The 15,758-nt window shown below is 24.8% G+C and overlaps 1 protein-coding gene across 1 annotated transcript; it reads left to right on the top strand.

Annotated features, from left to right (window-relative positions):
- Positions 1-1,003: 1,003 nt before the first annotated feature.
- LOC129957120 (trafficking protein particle complex subunit 3-like) lies at positions 1,004-15,258 on the top strand. Its single transcript, XM_056069279.1, has 5 exons — positions 1,004-1,216; positions 5,286-5,383; positions 7,888-7,984; positions 10,850-11,032; positions 14,160-15,258. The coding sequence occupies exons 1-5, from the start codon at positions 1,175-1,177 to the stop codon at positions 14,277-14,279; spliced, it is 540 nt and encodes a 179-aa protein (XP_055925254.1). The 5' UTR covers positions 1,004-1,174; the 3' UTR covers positions 14,280-15,258.
- Positions 15,259-15,758: the final 500 nt, after the last annotated feature.

The raw sequence follows: 15,758 nt of genomic DNA, 5'->3' as shown, positions 1-15,758 counted from the left end.
AATTTGAAAACAAATTTTAAAGAGTTCATCATGCACATTATCAACATTAAAAAAAAAAAAAAAAGAATGGACAAAATTGCAAGAAAGAGATTACAGATTTTTATTATTGCAATTTTTAGACCACAAAATATAAATGCTTATATAAATGCAAAATATAAAAATAAAAATAAAAAGCATGCCTGCAGTTATAAAAAATGTTTTAAATGCTCTATAACACTAATTTATTACTTAATTAGGTAAAAATATATAAATAATTTTTTAAAAGCATCATTTAAAAAAATTTTTAGCTAATTTTTAAAAAAACATTTAGCTTTGTACAACAACAAACAAACAAAATATGAGCATTAAAATTAATAGTATAAAAAAACTAAAATACTTTCCAATGAACACAGCCAAATTGCAAGAAATAAAATTAAAACTACATCGAATTTGTATTCCGAATAAAGCATCATTTTTAGCTTCCATGAAGAATTTAAATGAAACTTGTAAATTCATTTCATTACTTTGTGAAAACTTTAAATTTCCTTTAACAAACCAATAGAAGTTAGAATTTAATTATGAGTTAACATATTAGTTTCTTGCCATTTAATTAATTATAAATAGAAGACGTCTGTAGAAAATTCAGCTTTCCCACTGTTCTCAGCCACAGTCAATCTTAATTTCTAGTCAAAAATTAGATTCATAAAACGTAATTATGAGCAAAAATAAATATATTATAACACGGTATTATTCTTTTATTAAAAAAGATCGTGCATAAATAAGGTCTGCCTTCATCATAGATCCAACCGACATTCGTCCACACTCCACCCTATACATTCCAAAAATGCGCTTCATCCTTGGCGTGTAAATAAATTTTTACCTTTTGGCGAAAAAAGCTTTTCCGTAAGCAACCATACATCGATTCCCCCATTTCCATCACTACCGGAATGAAATCCGTCCTCCAGTGCTGCTTCCCCCCACTGCTCCCCCCCTTTCAACTTCAAATGGGGGGTTCAAGCGTCCTCCGGTTAACGAGTCTCACCAAAAGCTCCTTCCGGACAAGTATTTACAGAATACCAGGAACTGTCGTGCTGAAAGTTAAATATTCTATAATAATTAATTAATATATAAAGCTCTTTCTTGATTATGCAATTTAATTTATCTTTACATTAGTCAAATTTTTAAAACTTTCATTATGTCGAGACAGATATTAAAAGTTGCTGATCCTAAGAAAGTTGTAAGTGATTTTAATTTTTTCTGGTGTGATAATTATAAATCATTCACATTTAGTTTGATTGAATTTTTATTTACGTTTAATATTTTCTAATGATGAAAATATATTTCAGTTTATAATCCATTTCAGATATTTGCGATGGTACCGATATACTGTTGTTTGATTACAGTCAGATTATTTAAAAGTTTATCTCCTACCGAAGACTGAATGTGAATATAGTTAATATTTAGAGAAATGTACAGTATGAAAAGTTTCTTTTAATTTTTTTCTCTGATCTTTTCTATTGTAGATTATAGAGTTGTACAAGGCCCGATTCTGTTAAAAAAAACCTAAATCGGGAAAATAAATAAATAAATAATAATAATAATGATGATGATATTTTTCTTCTATTTTTTGACCCAAGTAAAAATTTATGTGGATTTATACATATTTAATATTTTTTTATAATCAAGGTGCTTCCTATTTTATGTAGGCATGATATCAAATATCCAAATTACATTGACAAAATCTGTGTTTTATAATAAAGATTATATCATTCTATACAAATGTATTATATTCATTTAAATTTTAACTTATTTTTTGCAAATTAAAAAAAATTAAATTGATAATTAGGATTTCTTGATTGTGTTTCATATTTTTTAAATTGATATCACTGATAGCTCATCCATTAGAGTTTCAGAACTGCAGCATCTCCCCAAACTTTTTTAAAGTTATATTTTCCTCTTTTAACTAATTTTCTAAAAACCTAATTTTTATATATTTAATCTAATTTAATACTTTTTCACTTTCATAGTTCAATACTCAGTGCTTATTTAATCATTTTGAGATTATAATGATCAATGAAAAGGGGAGGAGATAATGAATTAATAACCTAGAGAAATGTAGGTCAGAGTTGTTCACCCAACATCTCATGAATACTCATAAAGTTGATTGACTGACTTGAAGACTAAAACCAACTTTTTCCCCCTTTTGAATTTAGGGATATTAGAGCTATAATACCAACAAACTTCCTTGAAGTACAGACAGCTAATTTATATATATATATATATATATATATATATGTGTGTGTGTAAATTTTTACAATTTTCAGTTTGACATTTTTCAGTTTCAAAAGATGCCTATTAGATCACTTTTTTAAAAAAGTGGTACTTTTATATTAAGGACTTAACATTGGTGAACTTTGCCTTAGTTACATTTACTGAAAGCTTTAGACTTAACTACATGTCACTGGATAATATAGTCAAATTTTAATTATGGTAACATTAAATCTTTTTTTTTTTTTTTACAAATAATTGCTAGTTGCAATAAACATGAAATCTTCGGCACCTAATACACAAGTATTAAAAAAAGTACATAGATATCTTTCTAATATGTCACTCAGATGAACATTTTGTAAAGAAGAATAATTTGTTCTTACATTTAAGAAAGGTTAAACTGTAAAGCTTTTTAAAGAAAATATATTTTTATAATTTTCACTGCGTGAAAAATTGAATGCAAAAAATGTAGTTTACGCTATACCTTATTTGAACTTTCCTCAAAAGTCCGCTAGCAGGAAATTCTAGTATTTCCTAAATTTATTCTAAACTTGATTAAATGGCTGTGATGTAAAAAAGGCACTCCTTCTCTATGTTTATTTTATAGTGGAGATGATGCATGGAAGTGGAGGAAGTTGTGAATGATTTACATCTTTGTGAAAAAATGATAAAAAAAACCACCATAAAAATATGGAAAAGCATTTAGGGAGTGTAATATATGTAATGATGCTTTACGGTAAAAAATTTCATAGCTAGTTTTGAAATTTAAAATTTTGAGTTATTTATGGGCAATGTAGCAATTTTTAAAAATATAATTATTTTATAAATATTTTTATGGTAATGCTAATTTCTCAGACAATGAGTTGCCACTGATTGACATATTCAAAAATTTGCATTTCACCTGAGTTAAAAAGGAAATATAAAATACAATTTATTATGCAATGTATTATTGTATATCAGAAATATTTCTGAAAGAGCATGATCATATAAATCTTTCAAAGGACTTAATAGTTGAAAAAAGGTAAATTTGAAAATTTATAAATAAACAATATTACATAAGTTTCTTATTTATAGGAAAAGCTTTTTTAAAAAATAGAATTCATTTATATAATTATTTCCTTAAAATTGAGTGTCAGTTTTTATGTCCAATTGTTCCTATATTCCTGTTTTGTAACTCTCCAAATGACCATTTATTTTTCTCTAGCAATTGCCTGTTCAGTTAAATTAACTTCTGTGTTTAAATGTTTAATGCAATTTTTATATATTATTTTAAAGAAATTTACAAATATGGTGTATTTTCATGCATAAGCAGAGAAGTACTCAAAAGCTAAATTGTTGCTTGTGTATAGATCTGCTAATCTTGCAAAAGATTGTAGGTACTTTTTTGTTAGCTGAGTACAAGCTATTCCTTTAATATTGCATTTTTCATTTCTATAGTTAATATTAAATAATAATTTTAAATAAGGTATTTTTTTAATTAGTTATTCATTTTGTAAAAATAATTATTTTATTTATCAAATAGTTCGCTATTGCTGGTTTGTTGTAGAATTGCATAAGCAAAATATATAATGTTGGCAAAATTTTCTCTCCAATACAGTAAAAATACTACAGTGTAATTATTTGTAGTTTGAAATTTTCCACGTAATATTTTCTCTTCCTGTTCATTTTCAAATAAAAAAATAAAATGGCACTAAAAATAAGACTAGATAGATACAACAGAATGGAGAAAATGCACTAGCTTCAGATAGGTTACTGAGTTAAAACTATCATCATTGGCTTCGAGCATTTTACTACATATTGACATGACAAGATTCTACTTATGTTACCTGTTTAGTGATTATTTTTCAGATTTATCTTATCTTTAAAAAACTTTTATTTCAGATATTATGCAAGTTTTGAAATTCTGGTTAATTTTGAAAGAAATTGGCTTATTTTTTGCTTTATAAACTAATCAATTTATATTGAGAAATATATGGCAAATATAAATGAGCTATTGTTCATTCTGAGATTATAAAATCTCCCATGCTTTTGCACACTTGTTAGGGTGCTTTTATGAAATGAAAAATGAAAGGAGATGTTTATATTTAATGATAAGGTGAACTCATGTTATATGCGGACTTAAGAGGTAGGAAATCTGTGGATAACTCGTAATATTTTCAGAAAAAGGTACTAATTCATAATGAAATAGTATAGAGTAATTTGAATTTCTGTAAGGGCCTAAATATTCAATCATGGTGAATAAATGGAAAATTTAAGATTTCTGTTCTTTATTCATAATATTAAAACATTGTTTATTTGATTTTTTAATAACATTTTGAATTAATAGAGATGGATATTATTTTTATTGAAATTTTTGATAACATTTTGAGGTTAACAAAGGTGGGAACATTTTATATTATATAAATAAATACTCTTGGTGAGCAGTGTATTTATGATAAAGGAATGTGGGATATCCCACGTTTAGACCTTTGGATTCTTTGGACTTAAGTCTTCTTGTTTGGAGGATCTTGAGTCAAAGATATGATTCAATAATATAAGATTCAATATGATTCAATATAATAAGATAACAATTTTAGAAATAGAAGAGCTTTGTTGTTTAATTAAAATGTAATTGTTTAGTGCATCTATGAATTCGGATTCTGGTATTTTATCACAATGTTTAGTATCAAATGTTTTATAATGTACTTGTAATGTCACTTTGTTACATAATTTCTATATACTTGTTTAAAATAATTTTGAATGAATTATAAATAAATTGTGGTGAGAAACAAATGTAAATAGATGTAATTTTATTTTTGTAGGAGAACATAAAAAAAAATAATAAGACAAAAAAATTTCTTTTGAATTAAAAAAAAATCATATAGAACTGCTTATTGTTTATGAAATTGGCAGTATTTTTCATTTTGATCAGCATTTATAAACTGAGGAATTAACAATTAGATTACAAAATTTTCTTCTATCAATGTATATATCTAATGTTATAAGTTTTGCAATAATTTTAACTTTGATCTTCATACATTTTATTTTTATTATCACAGAGTTCAGAATTATTTGCACTGACCTATGGCTCTTTGGTAGCACAAATTCTCAAAGATTATGAGAATGATGAAGATGTAAACAAGCAGTTGGAACGAATGTAAGTGATGATTATATGACATTCAAAAAAATCTTTAAACAAGCAAAATTCATTGTGGTGTATCAATTTTTTTTTTTTTTTTTTTTTTGGGTTTAATCATAATTGATATTAGCTCATGCATTGTAGGTATAAGGTGCTGTACTTTTTGTTACATTATGTAGCAATACATTTTTGCAGTTTATTTTTTAATTAAATAATTAAATTAATTTTAATTAAGTTAAAAAATTATTAATCACTAATAAGAAACAATAATTAAATTTTTGAATTGATGTAAGTAAGTTTTAACAAAGAATTTGTAAATTAAAAATTTCTAATTCATTTTAATTAAATTAAAATAATTAAAAAAATTTAAATAAATTTTTAATTATATTTTTTGTGGTCTTTATTCTCATTTATAAGAACTCGCTCAAATCCAAAAAACATTTAAAAAAAATCAAGAATATGTAAGATTAAAACATACATTTCGGGATGCTGCTAGCATATTTCTTATGAAAAAAATTACAATATAATATTTTTAATTAATTTTTATTTATTATTAATTCATTTTTTATTTATTAATTTTAGATTGACTAAAAAAATTCCTACATTAAAAATAAAATATTTAAATCAATATTTTTGATTTCCCGTAAAATATATTTTGAATAGCACTTTCTATCACATCATTTCTCTATAGCAGAAATTGGTATTGAGCTAAAAGATAAATTTTCTTTTTCTATGAAAAGAGGCACACCTCTTGTCCTAAAATATTGAAATTTGTTAAGGAATTACACTACTACTAATGAATTAAATAATGATGCTTTAAAAATGTTTAAAACTTTATAGGATTATATTTATACTATAGGATTAGTATAAATACTATACTTATATTTATACTATACTTATAGGATTATATTATAAAAAAGTTTGAAACGTTAGAATTCTATTGTCTTCATAAATGAATGGTCACTACATTTAACTCTTTATGAATTAAGTCAAAATATAGCTTGATAGATATTTAATTTGTATGAAGACCTGGAAAGCTATACTACCAATTTTTTTTTTCACTTACAGTTAGTTTTATCATTTGCTCTTTAAATTAAACTATTATATTTCCTTTATTTTTTACTTTGATAATGATTTTAATTAATGTATCATAATTTTAAACGACTGCTTCTTGAAGCTTTTTTCTAAATAATCTTTATGAATTTATTTGCTACTTTAAATATATTATATTCTTAATCATTTAGTAAAATTTATCTCATTGCATTCTTGCTATTTATTCAATCTTTTTCATTTCAAACTCAAAAGGCTGTTGACCTGTTCTTGTTAATTTCCTTGCTTATCCATGTTCATAGTTTGATTTTCTGATGCAATTCCTGATAAAAACCATGTGCTAATTATAATATATATTGCATTTTAAATTCTACTATGTTTCATTAAACCTGATAGCAGTTTGAAAATTCTATGTTCAACTTCTATTTACTATAGCTCAAAATTGTTCAAATTCAGTTTGAATGTGAAAATGACGTACTAGTTAAAAGGGGGGGGATTGTGTGTTGCATTTTTGTGTAAACTATGATAACCACAGCTCATCACTCATTACAAAGAAAGTAACAATTTGAATTTTTTAAATATCTTTCTTTCCAGTTAGGCGGTTTTCTTAAGATTTCTTTTTAATCATAAGTGTTTAATGTTTTCATGGAGAAAAATTTTTCCTGTTCACTTCATACTATTCAAATACTATTTTTCTTTCTTTTTTTATAAATATATCTCATATTTTTTTATCTTCATCTCTTTTTATAAATTTTTATTTAGACAAAGTGCTGATTATGTTGGGAAATAAAATCTTATAAATATATAATCTTCTAAAAAATAGCCCTCTATATTTATTCTACTTGGTACACATAAAGGATCAGTCTCGTTTGTTACAGATCATGATAGTATATTATATGTATTTGCATAATAATACATGCACATACACCAATAATAAAGATGAATGTGTATGCATGTTGACAATCTACAAACCTGACTTTTTGACCTTCAGCTACCAGGTAAAAAAATGCTAAAATTCAGGTGAATTTTAGTATTTTCCCCCAATAGCTTTCCAAAATATTATTACACAAAAAGGAATCTTACTCTATTTCAAAATATAAAGAATTGTCTTTTTAATGATAAATTTAGTAGTAATATGAATTTTCCCTTAATTTTGGGAATTTTTATAAAAAAGCTAAGTTTTTTTTAAAAGCTTTCGTCTCATTTTCAGCAATTTATTACTTTGTTACTCTGAAATTAAAATTTTCATTGTTTCATCAGATATTTTATTGCATGACTTTTGAAGATCATTGTATGATCAAAGTTGAAAAAGAATTTTGTTCGTGAACTGTGTAGTTTGCAAAAAGTAAAGTTACTGTACCATGAAATTACATATTTATATGTTAACAGCACTTATGATGTCATAATATGTGTGTAAATGTGAGTGAACAAAAGCATTGTTTTTATATATATGGTTTTACTTTCTCTTACAGGGGCCATAACATTGGTGTACGAATTGTTGAAGATTTTCTAGCCAGAACTAGTTCACCAAGATGTCATGATTTTCGAGATACTTCTGATAAATTGCAGGTAAAATGCTTAAAAAAATTCTTTATTCATATTTACAGAGACTAATTTGAAATAAATTATGAAATGAATATAATATTAAATCATATAATCTTATTAAATATGAACAAGTAGAACTTTTGTTAAATGATAATTTGGATGATTTTATAGTATAAAATTAATATTTCTGTTATTTGGCATAACTTGATTTTTCAGTTTGTTTTTAATCTGTTCCATTTCTCTTTCAAAAAAATTTGTTGCTTATTATATTAGTTTTCCTCCTTAAAATGAAAATTATATATTTTGAAGGCATACTTTTAATCACAAAATGTTACGAGTTAAATTTTAAAGGCATATCATTACATAATATTGTTTCTTTCAATGCATGGTGTCATTAAAGTGTATTACTGACTATATTGTATTATAATGTTTCTAATTTCTTTAAAAATTTTATTGAAATGCATGATTTAAAGTGCTCGTGAAAAAATTATAATTGAACTGTGGTGAAAGTAATTATTTTTTGGTTTAATTGTTTCCTGTTCTTTGATACATTTGGTGAAAAATAAACATCTTGTGACTGTTTATTTTGATTTCCTAAATTTCTTGGACCAGTGTTAACAAAAATATAAACACAAGAACTTGTTTTGTTGTTATTTAAGGGATCTTCAATGCAAATAAAGAAGCTCTAATAGTTAAGTGCAAATTTTAATATAAATAAAACTTATTGTGGTTATGTTTGTATGTTCCACATCTCCTATTTAACAATTATTTAGAAGTTAAAAAAAGCATTAGAAGTTTTAGAAAAAATTATTTTGTTTTTCATTTTGAATTAATATATTGATATTTTTTTTAAATCTCCTTTTTATTTTAATATGTATTTTGACAATGTTTTTATTGGTCTTAAAGTAACAATTTAGCTATGCCTAAAACTTATCTTACGTCAATCACTCAAATGAAGAAAACCATTCTTATATTTCAACATTTGTGAACAAAATTTGCATTAATATAACAAATATAACCTATGGCAAAAAAACAGCTGACAGTTTTTAAAAATTCTTTGTAATACATATTTTAAATGCAATTAAACAAAAATTGTAGATGATAAAATTATTTTGTATACTATGATATTTTGTACAGAAGTAGATTTTATTCTCTATGCACTATACAAGAAAGGATTTTAAATCCCAAGCAATGTTAGTTTTATGAATTAATAATCAATAAAAACATTTAAGGGGAGAATATGAATAATTGATATTAGAAATTTTATTTAAATTATAAATGTATATTATAATTTATTTTAGTTAAAAGTATATTGATTACATATTATTTTCTCAGAAATCTGTTTTTATTCTCAAATTACAGGTATAGAGATTAAAACTTTTTATTTTGTCATTGTCCTATTTCATCTTTTAAGTAGTTCTATTATTTTAATTGAAGAGGTATGTTTTGTGTGTCTGTATGTCTCTCCCATATCTCTGAAGAAAAGATAATAATTGTTTTCTTTTCTTTTATTATTCCCTATGCCTTACAATGAAGGTTTTAAAGCTTTATGAGAGTCCAAAGGAAGAAATGATTCAAACCAGCATATTATACCCAACCTAGGTGGAAAGTAAACATTAATATTATACACAACAATAAACATAAGTAATATAATAAAAATAAATGCATAATATTCATAAATAATATATATAGCGCCACCCATAATCTTTAATGCTATATGTTATAGGTAACTTTTAATATTTTATTTGTAGATATGTCACTCCTTAGAAAATTCTGTTGCTGCTTATGGAATCTGTTTAATGTCAAAATTTAAAAATATATATATAAAATGAATTCTAGGAAGTATTTTCTTTAAAGTTTATCTGCTAGTTTATTAAAATGAAATTATTTTGTATGAAGAGATACTTATTTGCATTTCAGTATTTTTCTACAAATACTGAGTAGTGAATCAAAAAGTTAAAAAGGCTGAAGTTAATAAGAAAATGGTCTGTCCTACTTAAGTCATGTACTAAAAATTTATTTTGAATTAAAAATTTTATATTCATTTTCTCAATGAATCTTCTAATCTGCCTTTCGAATTCTGTACTGTCATTATTCCAATAATGTTCCTAATTTTTCTTTGAATTTAATATAACAATGAGCTAAGATAAAAGTAATAATTGTAAATAGCTTCTTATTATTGACAAGTAAAAATGAGTTTATCAGTCATCTCATTCACATTCCTGAGCATAAGATAAACAAACCCTGACCTAGTCAAATGCTAAATGGGATTGTTAGACGATATCACCACAAAGCAACCCTACCTATGAGAAAGACACTTGCTGATACTGAAAATCAGAAACTGATATAAATTCCAAACCCTAATATAAAGCCCAAATGCCTCAAGTACAGCAATATTTACCAAACTACATCAGCATTAAAGCCACACACTTTTTAGAAATAGTTATTTAAATATAACAGCAATAGAAAAATTGTCTTAACAATAATACAATATAAAAATAAACAATACAATAAAAGTTATGATACAATAGTTATACAATACACACAAAAAATAAAAGCAAATTAATGCAATGAAGTCACTCAATTTCACTTGAAAGCTGAGCAATAATATAGATATATGATTTTTTTTACAACAAGATGGTGAATAAGATTTTTCAAATTCTATTGTTAAACAAATTCTGTTCTGTTATTAAATTCTGTTTAAAATTTTCTGTAAATAAATTTAAAATTTAATTTTAAATTTATTTTTTAACCAGCCAAAGGGTCAATTACTCCTCAAATTATCCCATTTAGAGCTGTCTTTTATTATATGGTCCACAGAACCTTCTGAAATTCCACTTTTACTTAGTAGTTCCTAAATCTAATTATTTTATTTATTTATTTATGTAGACTGCCTTTAAGCTGTATCTTGGGATGAGTCCAGTAATTAGCAACTGGAGTCCAGCTGCAGATGAGTTCTCATTGCTTCTTGACTCTAATCCCCTGACAGAATTTGTAGAACTCCCAGAAGGTCACCACTCACTCAAATACTGCAATATTCTAGCAGGAGTTATTCGTGGTGCTCTTGAAATGGTAAGCACCTTATATCATTGCAAAACATTGTTAATGTGTTATAAGTGAAGTTGGATGCTGTCCAAATGTTGAATGCTTTAAATTTCTAAATTCTGTTATGGACACAGTATCTGTTAAATTGGATGTAGTAGTATTAGTGTGATATGTAGTTATTATTTTAATGATGAACTGAAACTCAAAAGACTATTAAGAATATTAAAAAATGTTTACTGAATTGAATCTATAAAACAATTTGCTGAATTGTTTGAATCTATAAAAATTATTAAGTAAAAATAATTAAGAAACCATATGAGTTCTTGATTATCTTAATAAATTTAAGTATCTATGGAACAGTGAAAATATCTGCCTAAAGAAATAATTTAGAAACAGAAAAAAGAGTTCACTTGTTCTCTATTTAATTTCTTACAATTTTTGAAATATGTGATTGGAATTTAACTTCGCTTGATCATTACTAATTTTAACAGTTACATTATAAAAAAAAAACTATTTTTTCTGATATATACACACACACATAGTAATTAGTAACATTTAAATTAAGATAATAAAACAGGTAAAATGCTTTATATTTTATTTACCATTTTTTGAATTATTTCTATTATAAATTAAATAAAATAATTCTATCCATTATAAATTAATGGAGCTATAATAATTTTACATGTACATTCTTCATCCTATTTCATATTTTTTTTAATTATTTCTTACAAAATATAGCATTTTATTTTCTGAATAAGAACAAATGTTTAGATAATATAATTTATAAATTAATAGAACTATAATAATTTAGTACATTCTGCATCCTATTTAATATTTTTATAATTATTTGATTTTTATAATTAGTTAATATTTTTATAATTTATTGATATCTGTTTATTTTTTATTGTGATGAAAAGAACAAGCTATATTTCTGGAATATATTTGTAACTGTGTTCCCCACTTTCCTCTTTCTGAAACATTCCTCCCATAAGCTTTGCAGATACTATAATATGCTTGTAATACTCAAAATGTGGCGTGATCTCCTATTATTCTTTTTTGCTCTATATACTTTTATGTAATGGATGTGCTTTCTAAAATAACCATGGCTAAGGTCTTGTTTTAATAATTTTAATTTATAAATAAATTAAAATGTTTAATAATATATAGCACTTATTTGTGGCAAATTCATTATTTATTTTGATTTTTTTTAAAAATATTTTTGACTATAACATTCTATGATTCAAATATTTAAATAACTTAACTATGATTATTCCATTGAAAATATTAAACCAATCTTTATCCTTTTTAATCTTAAAAATGCCTGTCTCAGCTATAATTTGTACATATAAAATTTAAGTATTTTATACCACAATTGTTTTGTTGGAGGGTGCCCAGTTTATTTTTGATTGATTCATTATTTTCAAGGTATGTCTGATTTTGAGAATCCTTTTGTATCATTAGAATCCACTCTTGAATCCTTTTTAATCAAAATTGCTTGACACCAATCCAATTTTATAGTGATATTTTCTACACAATAAGAATCAGGGTTACCACACCACTGGAGGAACCTGGAAAACTGGAAAAAACACAGGGAATTTAAGAATCGACAGAAAAAAAACAGTGAAAATGTAGAGAAATTTTAAAATGTTCATAAAAACCGGGAAAATATTTCCTAAGGAAATATATTCAGTGAAATTTCTTAACAAATCAACTTTTTAATAAAATGACAAAACATTTTTAATAAAGATTTTTCTATTTCTCGCAGACAATTTGACAAAGTTATAAAGATTTGAATATCAATATTTTTGGGCAATCAACAATTCCATAATTGTAGACTGATAAGCTTTGGGAAAAAAAGCTGATTAGTTTATCTTGTTTGAGACCGCCAATAAAATGGTCTAAAATCTCGCATTTTTATAAAATAATAATATTCAGATTTTCATTATTCAGCCAGTTTTAGTCACTGTAATGTAGATCTTTCTTTTTATTGCTAGTGTCTCAGAATGTTTTGCTAAATGTGGCTCATTGGATTGAGGGTTTTTATAAAAATATAAAATTGGTAATTCATCAGAACATTTGTTGATTCATATTGCATAAAATAGTTTTTTTTATTTCATTTTTCTTATTAGATATGTATGCCTAATACTACCCATTTTAAAAAATTAGATGTTTTGGTCCAACCAGAGTGAAAATCTTGGATATATATATATATATATATATATATATATATATATATATATATATATATATATATTCCTAGGAACCTTTATTTTTCTTGCACTTATCTTTGATAAAATTATCATGTTTATTTAATTTTTGACAGACACTTACACTTTTCTGGGTTTAGTTTGCAGTAAAAGTTGACTTAATGTTTTAGATTGAGTTTTTTATCAATAGTCAGATATTGACAAAATCTAATTTTTCTCATGCAGGTAAAATTTTATTTTTATTTTCCATGAAATAAATTAGTGGAAAATATTTCTTAAAACATTTTAAATTGAATCTTAATTTATATTTTTAAAAGCTGGTTTTAAATTGAATCTTAATTCATATTTTTAAAAACTGACTCCGTCGAAAAGATAATTTTTTGAATTTTAAGATGTAAACATTATTTTTTACTGTAATATTTTGCATGCCATTGTGAGAAAACGGCAAAATTTTGCTAAATTTTTAATTAAACAAATTTTCAATTAAAATTTGAAAAAGAAAGAATAGCTTTACATCCTTCAATATATATATATGTGCCAAGTTTAGTAGCTTTAATCAACTGGTCTGGCCTATAGAGTGCCAACACAAACACATATTAATCTTTATCATAAATAAAGATTTGATTTACAAATTCATTGACAGCTTATAATTCTTTTAAATAAATGGTTAAGACAATGTAGAAGTTTTAGGTTGAATTGCATTAATTGTTGACATTGAATTACCCATCATAGTTGATAAAATTCTTCACTTCATTTATTAAAAACCATGATTATATTTGTCTCAACCAAATAGTTATGTTTGTTACAAAACTTTAAATGTATTTTGTTAATTTTTTTATGTAATAGTTTTTCAAATAGTTCATGCAATTTTTTTAGGGTACCCCTTATAGCTAAATATGATTCTTTTATTAAAAAAATTAATTGAACTTTTACCTTTTCAATTTCAGGTTCAAATGGAAGTACAGACTTGGTTTGTGCAGGACCAATTAAAGGGTGATAACACTACAGAACTACGAGTGAAATTTGTACGTAAACTGGAAGAAGCTGTACCAGTTGGGGAAGACTAACTTATATGCATTCCTGTAATGAAAAAAAGAAATCAATCATAACCCATTTCCATCTTGTATTGTGAACTTTAATCAGAGATTAATGTACATATTTGATATTGAAATGAAATCATTATACTTTATTTTGCATGTTACCTGTAATAATTTGTAAGACTATTATTATGAAATAGAAAAGCTTTCTCTCTCTCTATTTTTGTTTGTTTCCTGTTTTATAACATTATATATTCTCAAAATCAATAGTTGTTGTGAAAATAAGTGAATTTTAATATGAAGATTGATTTAACTAAAAATATTATGTTAAAATTAATCAAAAAAAGTTTCAAAGCATTAGTTGAATTTCATGTTTAAAATTTTGAAATCTAAATTTGTAATCTGATTATTTGAAACATGGAAAAATAAACTCTGACCATATTTGGTAATGTATCTACCAAATATTACTGTATATCGAGTATTTTTTTGGAAGGGGGGGAAATACTAATGATGCATGAATTGTCAAACTCAATGGCAGCCTTGTATGACATATCTAGTAGGTCCAGATAAGTCATAATTTTCAATGTAAATTAGATATTAAATTTTCAGTATACTTCATGAATATACTTAAAGAATATAAGGCAAGTTTGACTTTCAGTTCTTGCTAATAACTGCTTACAGCTGTTTGTAGAGGGTATTGATTGCATTAAAGAGATAGCAGTAAATCTCTTATGCATAACTTGTTCATGATTCCTCCAACAAAGTATTTATGAGTGCCAGTTGTAACAGACATCAAAGCCATGTTATTTTAACCTTGCAACTATTATGTTTATTGTGTACATGAATATCTTTAATGAAATTCAGTCCTATGATACCTTAGTACCATTTAAACTTTGTTCACAAGTGTTCTTTTATAACACACATTGTTTTCTGTAATGTAACTTCACTTCTTGATTCCTCATGTAAACTGTGCAGATAATAAACAAAAATTTTCTTACTTAGCTTTCAACTATGGAAAATAATCAATTGATTAAATATTTGATAAAATCACATGATAAAATATTTAATTAACAATGAAAACAGCTTGAGTTCCGTTGCAATAGTAAAAAGTAATTTTAAAATTATGCAAATAAAGTACTTATAAAAATTGCCAAAATTGTGCAATGTCTTTTTAACTATACCAATTTAGTATTGTTAAAAATGTCTTTTTAACAATACTAAATTGGTATAGTTAAAAAGACATTTTAAATTCTAATTAAGTACAAAAATCCATCCTCAAATACCCATTTCTGTCTTTTTATGTCGAATTTTGCAGCTCTAGGTCAAACATGATGTAAAATATAAGTCCACAGAATACCAATGTAGATTTATACAATTATATAAATATAACTTCATTTTTATGATATAATGAAATTGCCAGATATTAATGGTGAGGTGCTTTAATTCTTTTGCATATGCCTCGCTCAATTTGTTCTTGAAATGTTCTAATGGAAATCGGTTCAATGAAAT

Source organism: Argiope bruennichi, chromosome 11 (genome assembly GCF_947563725.1).
Source record: "Argiope bruennichi chromosome 11, qqArgBrue1.1, whole genome shotgun sequence".
In the NCBI taxonomy this organism is placed as follows: Eukaryota; Metazoa; Arthropoda; class Arachnida; order Araneae; family Araneidae; genus Argiope; species Argiope bruennichi.
This window is presented reverse-complemented; position numbering and strand designations above follow the sequence as displayed.